This window comes from Populus euphratica, unplaced genomic scaffold, assembly GCF_000495115.2.
Source record: "Populus euphratica unplaced genomic scaffold, PopEup_1.0 scaffold72.1, whole genome shotgun sequence".
NCBI lineage: Eukaryota > Viridiplantae > Streptophyta > Magnoliopsida > Malpighiales > Salicaceae > Populus > Populus euphratica.
Genome location: NW_011499922.1, coordinates 129186 through 142417, shown reverse-complemented (window position 1 = coordinate 142417; position 13232 = coordinate 129186). Strand labels below are relative to the sequence as shown.

At 33.0% G+C, this 13232-nt stretch overlaps 2 protein-coding genes across 3 annotated transcripts in view; both read left to right on the top strand.

The window, feature by feature from the left end:
- Nucleotides 1–970: 970 nt before the first annotated feature.
- On the top strand, nucleotides 971–3077 carry LOC105135187 (GDSL esterase/lipase 1-like). The gene is made up of 5 exons (XM_011039945.1): nucleotides 971–1252; nucleotides 1692–1813; nucleotides 1981–2211; nucleotides 2307–2568; nucleotides 2655–3077. Exons 1-5 carry the CDS (start codon nucleotides 1006–1008, stop codon nucleotides 2879–2881), a joined length of 1089 nt encoding a protein of 362 aa, XP_011038247.1. The 5' UTR covers nucleotides 971–1005; the 3' UTR covers nucleotides 2882–3077.
- A 6122-nt stretch (nucleotides 3078–9199) lies between these two features.
- The window catches only part of LOC105135185 (patatin-like protein 2), a 20872-nt gene continuing 16839 nt past the window's right edge, over nucleotides 9200–13232 (top strand). Inside the window, exons 1-2 of one of the 2 annotated variants that reach the window (XM_011039941.1) lie at nucleotides 9200–9455; nucleotides 9764–9945. In XM_011039941.1, the coding sequence (XP_011038243.1) occupies nucleotides 9315–9455; nucleotides 9764–9945 (323 nt within the window). In that variant the 5' untranslated portion in view covers nucleotides 9200–9314. The remainder of the gene's footprint in view (nucleotides 9456–9763; nucleotides 9946–13232) is intronic. The other variant, XM_011039942.1, reaches the window with a different exon arrangement.

Here is a 13232-nt window from a genome sequence, read left to right as displayed (position 1 = left end):
AATTTAACTAACATGTAAACCTCCAGTGGCTATTATATAAGTAACCAATGACTTGAACTTGAGACTATAGAAAAAACAAACCTTTTAATTTTAAATTTTTACTATTTAATTACTATCTAAATGGTTAGCTTGCGTGTATTTTTATTTCCATGACTTATTGTTATTTTGTTGGACTAAAAGTTGGTGATGTGACAGTTTTATTTATTTTTTAATTGAAATGCCCAGTATACATTTAGATTAACATCCGGACTCTTGCGCCCATGCCCGCAGAAGTTTCTCATACAAAAACAGAGTAAGTCATTGATTTTTACACCAGGGAGCGTGGCTCTAAGCAATTGTAACGAGTGAAATTCGATCCTGAAATTAAAAGCGAGCATAAGCCCAATATCTTTACCACTAAACTATCCCCTTGAGTTTCAGTCTAAAATATAATGTTATAATATGTAATTAATCCAAGACATTACAAAACTAACTCTGTACAAATTAATTTGACCTCACAAACACCTCATTACCACAAAAATAAAATAAAATTATAAGCAGCTCTTTTGCAGATTACAGCTGCCATCTTTGAACAAGACCAGTGGCATGAGAAAATCCATTTTGTAAACGGAAGTCATTATGGATCATAGAAGAGCAAATACATGTGTTTGAAATTGTGATGTGGTATTTTTTTAAAAATATATACATGTGTTTGAAATTGTGATGTGGTATATATATATAACATCTAAAGGCGAAAGTTCACCGCATTCTCAAATATGGTATAAATTAATCTTATGTGTTTCCTTAGCAGGTTTGTTAAAGCAAGCATTAATTAATGTAGAAAACTAGTTTCTTGGTATGCAAGACTAGTTTCTTGGCATGCAAGATTACGGAATTAAAAAACAATATTACTAATTGATCACTAAATCACTTCTACCATATACAGTTGTGAGCTACGTGGTGAATACTATAAGAGATGGCACTAGGAACATGGTCGGAGTTAATAGAGAGTGAAGCACTAAAATCATGGGGAGTTCAAGGTCCAACATTTTATGTTTCTTGGTGCTCTGTGCAAGTTTTCTAGTCCCATCAAGCTGCCACAGTTACTCTCATCAGGCTTTATTTATCTTCGGAGATTCCCTTTATGATGCTGGGAATAATATCTATCTCAACACTAACATTCCCAAACTAAACATCTTTCCATATGGAGAGACATATTTTAAGCATCCCACAGGAAGGGTTAGTGATGGTCGATTAATTCCAGATTTTATTGGTAAGTACAATACTTTGCAATTCTTCTTCTCCCTTTTTAATTCCTGCTCTTTTCTTTCTGTTTTGAAATAGATTGTTGGGTGTGTGTGTGTGTGTGTCATTGAATTTCCATATCACGGATTGGCGGGTCATCGAATTAATCTGTTAGGTTGTTTTTATGATTAACTATGATATAATAAAAAAATAAAATTAGGTCAATGTAAAATAACTGGAGTTTTGGGTGCCCTGTTTGTATTTTTAATTTAAAGACTCCGAAGTCTAAGACTCAAATTCAGCTTTATGAAAAATTTGGAGGGCCAAGGTTCCTTCAAAGCAAGTACTTGCCACGCCCAATTCCAACCGCATCCTTAAAATCTAGTTTGTTTTCGTTTGTTCTTTACAACTTATTATTACTGACACAATATGTTTTTGGCAAAATGATTCTTGTAACTTTGTTGCAGCTGAATTTGCAAAGCTACCATTAATTCCACTATATTTACAACCCGGCAACCATCATTTCACAAATGGAGTCAACTTTGCATCAGGGGGAGCTGGTGCGCTCGTTGAAACTAATCAAGGACTGGTATGTATGTGCTCCTATTGCTAAATTATTCCTGCCTGTTGGACTGGATTTGGCTTGAATAAATCAGTGTGCATAAACCTGAGTTCATATGAAGTTATCCATCTCTTAAGTTGCATGATTACTTATACTATATAGTTTTTTCATTTTTCCCGCTTGTTCCTTCATAGATTATGGACCTTAAAACACAATTACGTAATTTCAAGAATATGGAGAAGCAGCTAAGGCAAAAACTAGGAGCTTCCGAAGTTGAGACATTGTTATCCACAGCTGTTTACATGTTCAGCATTGGAACTAACGACTATATGGTACCTTTCACCTCAAACTCCACTGTGCTTCAATCCTACTCCAAAAAGGAGTATGTCAAGATGGTTATTGGCAACATAACAACCGTGATCCAAGTAATTAACATGTTAACACCATATGAATTAATTCTTTGTTTCATTTTCTTCCCCAAGTTCATCAAACTAAGATTACATTAATTTTGGTGTCTCAGGAAATTTATAAGATAGGGGGAAGGAATTTTGTCCTATCAAAGTTGCTTCCTTTGGGCTGTGCACCAGTCTCTCGAGCACTAAAACTAACCAGCACAGGTGGCTCTGGCTGCATGGAAGAAGTTACGCTGCTGGCAAAACTACACAATAGAGCACTCCCTAAAGCTCTTAAAGAGCTGAAGAGCCAACTAAAAGGATATACTTATTCAATTTTTGATGCCTACACTGTAGCAACTGCAATTTTCAATAACCCTTCAAAATATGGTGAACCCCCTAGCTTACATTGTTTCCTTTATCTGCTAATGTGATGTTAGGACTATCTGATTCCAATTCTACATTTTTGCATGAAGGTTTCGAAGAGGTGAAAATGGCATGCTGTGGCAGCGGTCCATTGAGAGGCTCCATGATTACTTGCGGCCAGAAAGTATACCAACTGTGCGATAACGTTAGCGAATATTTCTTCTTTGATGGAATTCATCCAACCGAAAAGGCCAACTATCAATTTGCAAAGCTAATGTGGGATGGGAGTCGTAAAATCGTTAAGCCTTACAACCTGAAGACACTGTTCGAGAAATAGCTCAGAACTTATTCCAGACAGGAGATGACTTTGATTACCCGTTCTGCATCTCGAATATGACTGAATTTCATGCTTCAAAGCCAAGTTGATTCAGGCTTTAGACTCTATCACTGAACTCTAGAGTTGTATTTGTATCGGACAATAAAATTTTCTTATGACATTGATTCGTAAGTTTTTCACTAATAAATGAGCAAGATCAACATACGTGAAGCAAGAAAACGATGATCTCCTTTTTAAAGCCAAAACTCTCATTCGGTATAAAACCTCTTAGCTTTTCATTTCTTTAGAATCCATGTGAGCCATGCATTTTCAAAAGCAGTCAAAATTTTGGGACAAACAACCAACGCCCATGGTTTTTGTCTTTTACAGAGATTGGTTGTGGGTTTAAAAATGAGTCATGTGTGTCAGTTGAACTAGACATTCTGGATTATATAAAAAACAAAAAAAAAATTAAAAATTTTATCGTTGTACTTTGAATGACATGGTTTTTGTCTTTCATCGAGAAATGAATTTTGCACTTTGTTTCAAGTATACATCTCCACGATTTCATTTTATTGATTGGACCTACTTCAACACGATGATTAAGATTTGTGATTTGGTCCTAAAATAAGAAAGAGGTAGATTTCATAAATAAAATGTTTTAAAATAAAATCTTAATCATTCGACTGAGTTTGCAGGTGATGCATGTGTCTCGATATGGCATGACTTCTAGAAAAATAAACACATTTAGATGAGTTGGGACAATTATGCTTGTTTGAATCCTTGACAATTACAATAACTAAATGATAATTTGAAAAACTTCATCATGAGTTATGAGTTGTTGAGGAAACAATCTCATCATGATATTGATGAAAAGTAAGCAAAGAATATGAACAATATCACATGGGAAAGTCAAGGCAGAAAGATATAAAGGGGCAGATGGCATGAGAAAGTTCGAGCAATTAAGTGGACAATCCTTTTATTTTTGTTATTGTTTGTTTCTGATTTTGACTTGTTTGTCTCACGCTTAACCAGGAATGATATTTGCGTTTGAAGCCATCAACTTGATGACAAAATCATTTTTATTTAACTCTAAAATATATTAGTTTTATGAGAATTTAATTCTTTCAAATAATATTTTTAGTTTCAAGTAAAACTCATTAGTTTGATGGAAGTTTTTTTCCATTGGAGACTTTTCAAGCATAGCCTATCAATCAAATGTCAACAAGAATTTTCCTTCAAATCTTGTTTCAAGTAAAGCTCATCATTTCTGTTGCTATTTTCTTTCTAATACTATTTTATTTTAGAGTAAAGTCTATTAATTCAATGACAATTTTTTTTTAATATAATATTTTTATTTTAAGTAAAGCCTATTAGTTCAACACTAAATTTCTTTTATGTGATATATTTTTTTTCAAATTACATTTTTGATTCAAGTAAAGCTCATTAATTCAATGATAGTTTTCTCTTAAAAGGTATTTTTATTTGAAGTAAAGTCCATCAGTCTAATGAAAATTTTCTCTCTCTCAAATGACATTTTATTTTAAGCAAAACTCATCAATTTCTCTCTCTCAAATGACATTTTATTTTAAACAAAAGTCATCAATATAATGGCAACAATAATTTTTTTTTCAATTGGCAATTTTTAAAGTGAAGTATATAATTCCGATGATAATTTTATTTTCAATAGCATTTAATAGATTTGGATTCCAAGTTAATCGCTTCATATTTTTTGTGTGGATCTCAATTGATCCCTTCAATTACATGGATTCCAAATCGATTCTTTTATCCAACATTTTCCAAGTTGATCCCATCATTTTTGTTTAAGTGGATTCCAAATTATTAATCCTTTTATTTACATGGATTACAAGCTGATTTTTTTATCCAACATAGCTCAAATTGATCTTGTTATTTATTTTTATGTGAATTCCAAGTCAATCCCTTCATTTACATGGATTCTAACTTGATCTTTTTATTTTTCATCTTATATATTCCAAGTTGATGTTGTCATTTTCATTTATATAGATCTCAAGTCAATCACTTTATTTATATGGATCCCAATTTGATTATTTAACTTTTATCTGATAATATTGGCCTAGTTCTCATGGCTTGAATAAACCGGTTATTAAAGCTAAAATGCATGCTAATACACATATTTTTTGAATTTTTTTTTGTTCTATAAAAATATAAGTTGAGCCTTTCATCTCTTATCTGATGGATCCCAAGTTGATTGTTTTTATTTATGTAAGTGCCAAGTTAATCCCTTCTATATATATATATATATATATTGGAGAGACTAGGTCGTATGTATAAAAACAAAACATTTTTATTTTTATATTTTTTTTTTGTCTTAATGAAAACCGAGTATTTTAATACTGAATTTGTATCTTTACAATATAAAAATACAAATCAATATTGATAAAAAATACAGTAACAAAATTATAAAAAAATCATAAATTCTTTGAAGAAAATTTGCCGGATGGGCCAGACCCGGCCCAAAAGGAAAATGGGCCGAAATCAGCCCAACATGTAATGGGCCCCTTTTTTACAGGGCTGGACTCAGCCCAGCTGTATGGGCTGGGCTGATGTTCCAGCCCGCAACAAACAGTAACCGGGGTACTGTGCATGTGCACAGTACCCGGTCAATTAATTAGTCCGGTACTGTGCACATGCATAGTAACCAGGTTACTACGAAGAGGTGAAAATGGCATGCTGTGGCAGGGGTCCATTGAGAGCTTCCATTACTTGCGGCCGTCGTTTAAAAATTGCCCCTTTCTTTTCGTTTCCCCTCGCCTCTCGTTCAAACAAAAAAAACCCCCCCTCCTCCTGTTAATGTTGAGGATGATATTTATAGGCTCGTCAAGCCTTACAACCTGAAGACACTGTTCGAGAAATAGCTCAAAACTTATTCCCAGACAGGAGATGGCTTTGATCACCCGTTCTGCAGACAGGAGATGGCTTTGATTACCCGTTCTCCGCCTGGAATATGACTGAATTTCATGCTTCGAAGCTAAGTTGATTCAGGCTTTAGACTTTAGCACTGAACTCTAGTACTGAAGCGTGCTTGAATTTTGTTGTGCAACCTTAAAACAGTTTTAATTATCTGATTCACTTTTACATTTAAGCAGAATTTCACAATGCACACCAACAAATTCAAGATCAGACAACCTATTTGACTTATGCTACTGATTTGTCTTAAACTGAAATAATTTTAGGTGGCCGAATCTAATGTACTATTAAATTCACTTCAAATGTTTATAATTTAGCAGCCTAAAGTAATTTAAATATTAGGCCCAAAAATAGTGTACATCTAAGTTAAATCATAAACGAGAACTTAAGAAATTGGGTCAATATGGAAACCAAGTCCGAACGCTTTATTTCTAGCCTTTCGGGTTGCTCAACACTATTTTCGAGCCTTTATATTTCCTTACCCGCTATGATCCATTTGACATTGCTCGTCGAACCAGAAAAAAGGGGAGAAAAAACATATCTATCCCATCAACGATGTCTTCTTCTTCCACATGTTTGTGTGTGTTCAAGCCAAAACAAAGAAAGAGGGAAAGTGGAAACTTCTTGAGAAATGAAACCGAAGAGTAATTAATTGAACAATCATTAATTTTCCAAGTTAAATTAAAGCATCATGTCTCTTCACTTTACATAGTTGAAGGGGAATGATCAGAAATAAATAAAGCAAAAGACTCGAAATATTCAGAATTGGAAATACCGGACCTTCTTTAAAATGGTGCAAGCAGTTTGTATCTCTTAAAACAATCTCCCTTCCCGTCATTCTTGACAATCTATGAAAACACGAAAATTATCTGTAGTCCTGGTGTACGAGTGCAAACATAATTGCTAACTGTCACATTCCCACATTCACATTCTTGTCTTTTTTTTTTTTTCATTCATCAGCATCTAAATTATAAATTTTATTGGGTTTAATATATTTTTAAATAATAATTTTTATTTAATTATATAATAATAAAAATAAAAAATCATAAAACTAGATGTTGAAAGATGAAATATAAAAATCAATATAAAGTTTTAATAAAAATAAATATTAAAATATAAAATTAAAAAGAAAAAGAAAATAAAAGGCTTGGATGGCCAATATATGGGCATTGGTTTTTTCTTCTTCTTTAAGTTGTTTTCCCCTTATTTCTTATTAATAAAAAAGATGCATATGATGAAGACACATCATCTCATCTGCTTCCCATAACAATATTATTTTAAATTTATTCTGTTGAATTGATTGTGATTTTTTTTTTTGAATGATCATGTATCTTTGAATTAGTTTTTTTACATAGATACTTCTGAGTGCGTATCTTTGAATTAGTTTTTTTACATAGATCTGAGTGTGCTGGTGTTACCTTTGTATACCAGAAAAAAAAACAAAAAACAAAAAACTTCTCTTACCCCCAAGATTCTGAGGGACTATCTACAAAGAGAGGTTAACATGATGATCCAAAGGTGTCATTATATATTATTATTTTTTTAGATTCTCTTGCCTCTAATTAAATGTGTTTTGGTGCTAGGCCCAATAAGGAAAGTGTAAGTTGCAAAGGATCTACACAGTCTAAGCCCATCATCTGGTGGAGTGTATTCTCGAACTTGGAGTGCATTTCCGATGGCTTGGCGGAATGTTAATCAACTCTCCCCTGGAATCATAAATAATAATTTAAGTTTCCGATACACTACTTTCTCTTTTTATCTATGAAAAATACAGCGTGAAGAGGAAGGAAGGCTAAAAACAGAAGAAGAACCTGCAGAAACTTCTCTAGCCATTGAATGCTCCACCTCCACAAGAGAGGAAATTTGGGAAAAAATCTTTGCTTGCTCTTGTTCAGGACAGTCATGATCTTAAGGCAATACCATTAGAAAAGTAGAGCGGCCACTAATTCAACTACCATTATAAAATGTAGAGTTTCGTGGGTGAGTTAGCTAGATGGGATTTCTTCATTAATTAATTACCACTTTCCTAGTTCTGAACTCTTTTATTTGCTGAATTTTCCATGCAACTGCGTATTGTACAGGGATGATGATGGGCCAATCTTGTTTTTCGGTTTGGATATATTAATTTCCAACAAATCAGTCTTCGATTTGATCCATTGACGGCTTTTGATACCGTAAGCTAGCGTTTCTGTCTTTGAGACCTCGAACCCTATCCTTCTGTGAGGCTGCTGGGAACAAGATTTTGACCATTGTCTGTCCTTTTTTTTTTTTTTGTAAGAAATAAAATACAATTTTCATGCATGGAAACTTCATCATTATTCCTTGACAAGGATTGAACTGGAAATTCAAATGATAATCAAACTATAAGGATATACTAACACGAAAAACACAAGGACACGATGCATAATTATCATGAAAAATTTAAAACTCAAGGATAAAATTAATCAGATATAAAACTTTCCCAGACCATATACATGTGATCCCTCAAAGCAGATGGAATATTCGAAAATGATTTAAAATTATTCAAGAAACGTCATATAATAATTTAATAACCAATCTTTCAAGATTATATAGCTATAGAAAGTTATTATATCAATCTTAATAACAACATCTGGTTACTAGAATCTATGTCTTTCTCTCTATTCTTTGAAGATTATTCATTCTGGTTTTATCTTAAGCCTATTATCCATAGTCAAGGCGAAACTTCCATGTTGCTACATTTTCCAACACGTGTTTCTTCAATTTTTATACATGTTGTGTTGTGTTAAATGCTAATCATCTCTGGATTCTCCTCCATCATCGTAGACTCCAATATTTCCTTCGGAAAATCGTACATATTAACTCGTCGGTGCCTTGGGTTATAAGTTCTGTGAAATCCCAATATTTCTAAATCACTGATTGCTAGTCATCTCATATGTACTCGATTTCATCTTACTTGAACCAAAAGAATGCATAAACCTAAACCTTATTGGTCATTATGAAGACCCTAAAATTGGGGAAAATAACTTGTTCAAATCCAACCAGTTGCTTTAATGGTATTCATCAACTAATTTAGTTTACTTTCCGCCACCAAAATACCTACCATTCCAAATTAGTGTCATCTTTCTTTTATTTGTGAATTTGGGATTTTCAATGGTCCCTTTTTGGATCCAATTTGTAAGTGGTCCAACTTGAACCGTGTCAGCTAAGAACTGTTTAGTGATGGCAAGTAAAGAAAATTTGGATCGATTCAAAATTGCTCCCTATCCAAGAAACTTCAAAATGGTCAAATTTGGTTGATTAAAAAGTTAAAAATATGTTGAAAATGCCAGACATCATGAAGGACTAGAAGTCTATAAATAACTCCACAACCCCCTTGGGAGATTGCAAGGCATCAACACTGAACTACATTTGAGTATACTAGCTATCTCTCAAGCTCTCAGAAAGTTTAGGCTAAAACTCTCTAACTTTTCCACTTATAGGTCTCTTGATTCCCTCTTTACATTTTTAGCATTTGTTTATCAATATGGTTAATATGCAAACTCCAAGATCTCCTCTTCAACGTCCTGCTCATGGAAACCAAATCACTGTCCTTAGCATCGATGGAGGTGGAATAAGAGGCATTATACCAGGAACTATCCTTGCCTTTTTAGAGTCTGAGCTTCAGGTAGAAAAGAAACAGGGCTCTTTTAACACGTATACTAATGCACGTCAAATAGAAATGCAAGATCTTGCATGCTTGTGTTTCTGGGCTCAGAAAAAGAAATTAAGTTGAAAGGATGACCTAAGTTTAGCACTTAATAGTTTCACGTGCATTGGTGTGTATATATAGAATTGTAATGTTCGTTTATTTTGTATCTGTTTTTCTCTGACCCTATGGGTTTGTTATTTTTGCCTCTTTCGGGCTCTAATGTATTTGCTTAAGTTTTATCTCCAGCATATATCACTGAGTAGTTTTTCTTCTCAAATTTACAGAAGCTGGATGGTCCCGATGCAAGGCTTGCCGACTACTTTGATGTGATTTCAGGGACTAGCACTGGTGGACTCGTCACTGCTATGCTAGCTGCACCGAATAAGCAAAACCGCCCTTTGTTTGCTGCTAAAGACATTAATGAATTCTACCTTGAGAACTGCCCTAAAATATTTCCTCAAGACAGGTAATAAGTGATGCTGATGATGAATTATTTCATTATAACTAATTTTTATTTATCAAGATACTAATTTAAGTACTGTCTGCCAATAGCTTTCCATTTTCGTCAGTTGCAAATCTGGTAAACACTTTGAGAGGGCCAAAGTATGATGGCAACTTCTTGCATAGTATTGTCAAAGAAAAGTTGGGAGATACACGGTTGCACCAGACATTGACAAATATTGTGATCCCAACTTTTGACATCAAGCGCCTCGAGCCAACTATCTTTTCTAGCTATAAGGTGAAGAATAACCCATCAACGAATGCCCTTCTGTCGGATATATGCATTGGAACATCAGCTGCCCCGACTTATCTCCCTGCCCATTATTTTGAAGCCAAAGATCCATCAGGCAAAGTTAGAGAATTTAATCTTATTGATGGTGGTGTGGCAGCAAACAATCCAGTACGTTTATGATTTCCTCAGCATCTCGAAATTTCATAACTTAATATTACTTACCTAAAGAATCTTATATCATTCATTTCTTTTTGGAATTTGATCAGACTTTAGTTGCCATAAGTGAAGTTTCAAAAGCAATCAATCGGGAGAGTCCTGACTTTTTCCGTGTAAACGGTTGCCGTGGCGGCTCTTCCTCTCCCCTGCTGCATTTTGCGTGACTTCTTTCCTCTGTTTTCTTTGTTCCCTCTGGCAACAATATATTGCTCTTCCTTTACTGCAGCAGCTTTGTGGAGGTGCTGGTGGCGACGGCCTGACATGTGGCTTGGGCGGTGGACAACTTTTCTTTCCTTGTTTTCATATTTCCACTGTTTTTCAAGCCCTTAACTCTGAGGAAAATTATCTTCGAATTCAGGTGCTTATTTACCATGCTAATGTTGTCATCCAATGTATTTATTCATGAAGCAAAGTGGGGAAATCTAACATTATAATACGTGTGAAAAATCAATGCAGGATGACACTCTGACCGGAACACTTTTATCTGTGGATGTTGCCACGAAAGAGAATTTAGAGAATCTTGTAAAAGTGGGCGAGGAATTGTTGAAGAAACCAGTTTCAAGGGTGAATTTGGCTACTGGAGTCTTTGAACCTATCAATAAGATGACCAATGAAGAGGCTCTCAGAAAGTATAAATGAACGAATAATACTCCTTGTTTCATCTTGATAATTCTTTTATTTATTTATTTCTTAAGGTTTTTGTTTTGTTGGTGTAGGATGGCTAAATTACTCTCAAAGGAGAAGCATCTTCGTGCGGCTAAGTCAGCTGTTGGAAATCAGATCGGTAGATATAGTTGTACTTAGTTGTTTACTTTGTAAAATAGTATTCCAATAAAGATGCCATGCACATGGAATCCCGATTTATGATTTTTCTCTTTTTCGACACATACAATGTAATTGTTTCATACCTTGAATATTGAATCATAGAATCCAACCAGAATTCAAATATTTTATTTTTCCAGCAAAAGCTGATTTTTATTTCTTGGATTGATTATTTTAATAGTATTTAGTAATTACCCAGTGTTTCTTAGGGGAAAAACAAGAACTAATTGATAAAGTTTCTCAGTCAATTTTTAAACAAATCACTCGTATATGGATTTGTATATTCATTAAAAAAAAAAAAATCTTATTTATGTTCTCTAGGATTTGAATCCTTTAAACTGGGAATAATCCGTTCGTCAACCTGATTAAGTTTCAAGTGTCTTCAATAACATAGATATATAGATGGATATTCTTTCAAATTCATTTTATTATCATCAATACTCAAATCTATTTTATCAAAATAACCTAATTGCTATATTATACGTGCTTTAAGTGGTTTTGAAAAAATAAATATTAAAATTTGATCATTGTAAATAATGTAAAAGGGTAACTAAAATTGAGAAAAATTAAATTTCTAGGTCAATTAAAAAAGAACTTCTGAGGATCAAATTGAAATAAACTATCATAACCCAATTTTTTGTCTTTATTTTTTATATATATTTAAAAAAACAGAAAAATCCCAAAACAAAGTATCTTTTCAATAATTCTAATCAATTTTAAAAAGTCAATTAGCACTTAAATAAAAAATAAACTTTAAATTTGAAGTTAAATTAGTTAAAATTGCATAATTTTAGAAAACAAGAAATTTTAAGTTATAAAAAACATCCAAATTAAAGATTTTATTTAATTCACATAGGGTATCATAATACATTTTTGGGTTATTCTCCAATTCATTTTTTTTCTCTAAAAAAAAAATAAATACAAAAAAATAAAAAATATTATCAAAACAATATAACAGTGAAAAAGGATGCCAAAGTGTATAGAAAATGACTAAAAATTGGTTAAGTCTAAAAATACAATGAGTGAAATATGACAATATATCATTGACTAATAAGAGCCCTGTTAATAAAACAAATTCAATATGAAAAAGAAAAGTTCAAAATGAGTTGTTTATGGACTCAATTAAATTTTATTGAGGTTTAATTGAATTTACAAACAGTTTGATTGCAAGAAAAATTAATTTTGAAGTCAATTTAGCTTTAATGGGAAGAAATTAAAGTTATGGGGTCAAATTATAATTTTAAAAGTTAATTTGATCAAATCAGGGGCTTAAGTGCATAAATATTGAAGTTTGATGGCCAATTAAGAACTTTATTGAAGAAATTCAAAATCAAGGATCAAACTGAAAAAGACATGTAAATAGAAAAGCTGTAATTAAAACTAAATCAAGATCCAAATTAAAAAAATTAGAAATTTATTGCTCAATTGAGAATCAAATTGCATAACTTCAAGATCAAGGATTAAAGTGAAACAAATGACTAATGTTAGGGCCGCTGTTTGATTTTTAGTAGAGATGCAATTGCATTGATTTTTAAATTAAAATTGCAAGTTAAGACTTGATTGAATAAGTTACAAACTAAAAACCAATGTGAATTTTAACACATTTTGCTCCCCTTTTCTTTTAAATAAAACGACGCTTTTTGACCAAAACATCGCCATTTTATGCACTATTTACATAAAAAGAGCTCGAAACAGTGCCGTTTTGAAGGGACTATGTGTCTTTTTATTTCCTTATACGTGTAAAGCAAGGGAAGAAGAAGATTTTTTTCTTCCCCTGTTTCTGACCGAAGTCCTTTCCGATGACCTAAAAAGACAATAATAAAACCCACTTGCTTACCATGTGGTGGAAGAATGGAAGGAACGTACATCTTGGGCTATTTGGGACAGCAGCACAGTGGCCGCCCTGTCCACTGTTCTTCTCTTGTTTTTGCCTATAAAAACAATAGAAATGAGAAAGAGAAAGGTAATGAAGGACAAAAAAA

What these genes read in the sequence shown, in the direction of transcription:
- LOC105135187 (XM_011039945.1), top strand. Translation starts at nt 1,006, where the DNA reads ATGGGGAGTTCAAGGTCCAACATTTTATGTTTCTTGGTGCTCTGTGCA. An exon ending in ACATAACAACCGTGATCCAA is followed by an intron (nt 2,212 to 2,306) that starts GTAATTAACATG and finishes TTGGTGTCTCAG; the next exon opens with GAAATTTATAAGATAGGGGG. An exon ending in CAATAACCCTTCAAAATATG is followed by an intron (nt 2,569 to 2,654) that starts GTGAACCCCCTA and finishes TTTTGCATGAAG; the next exon opens with GTTTCGAAGAGGTGAAAATG.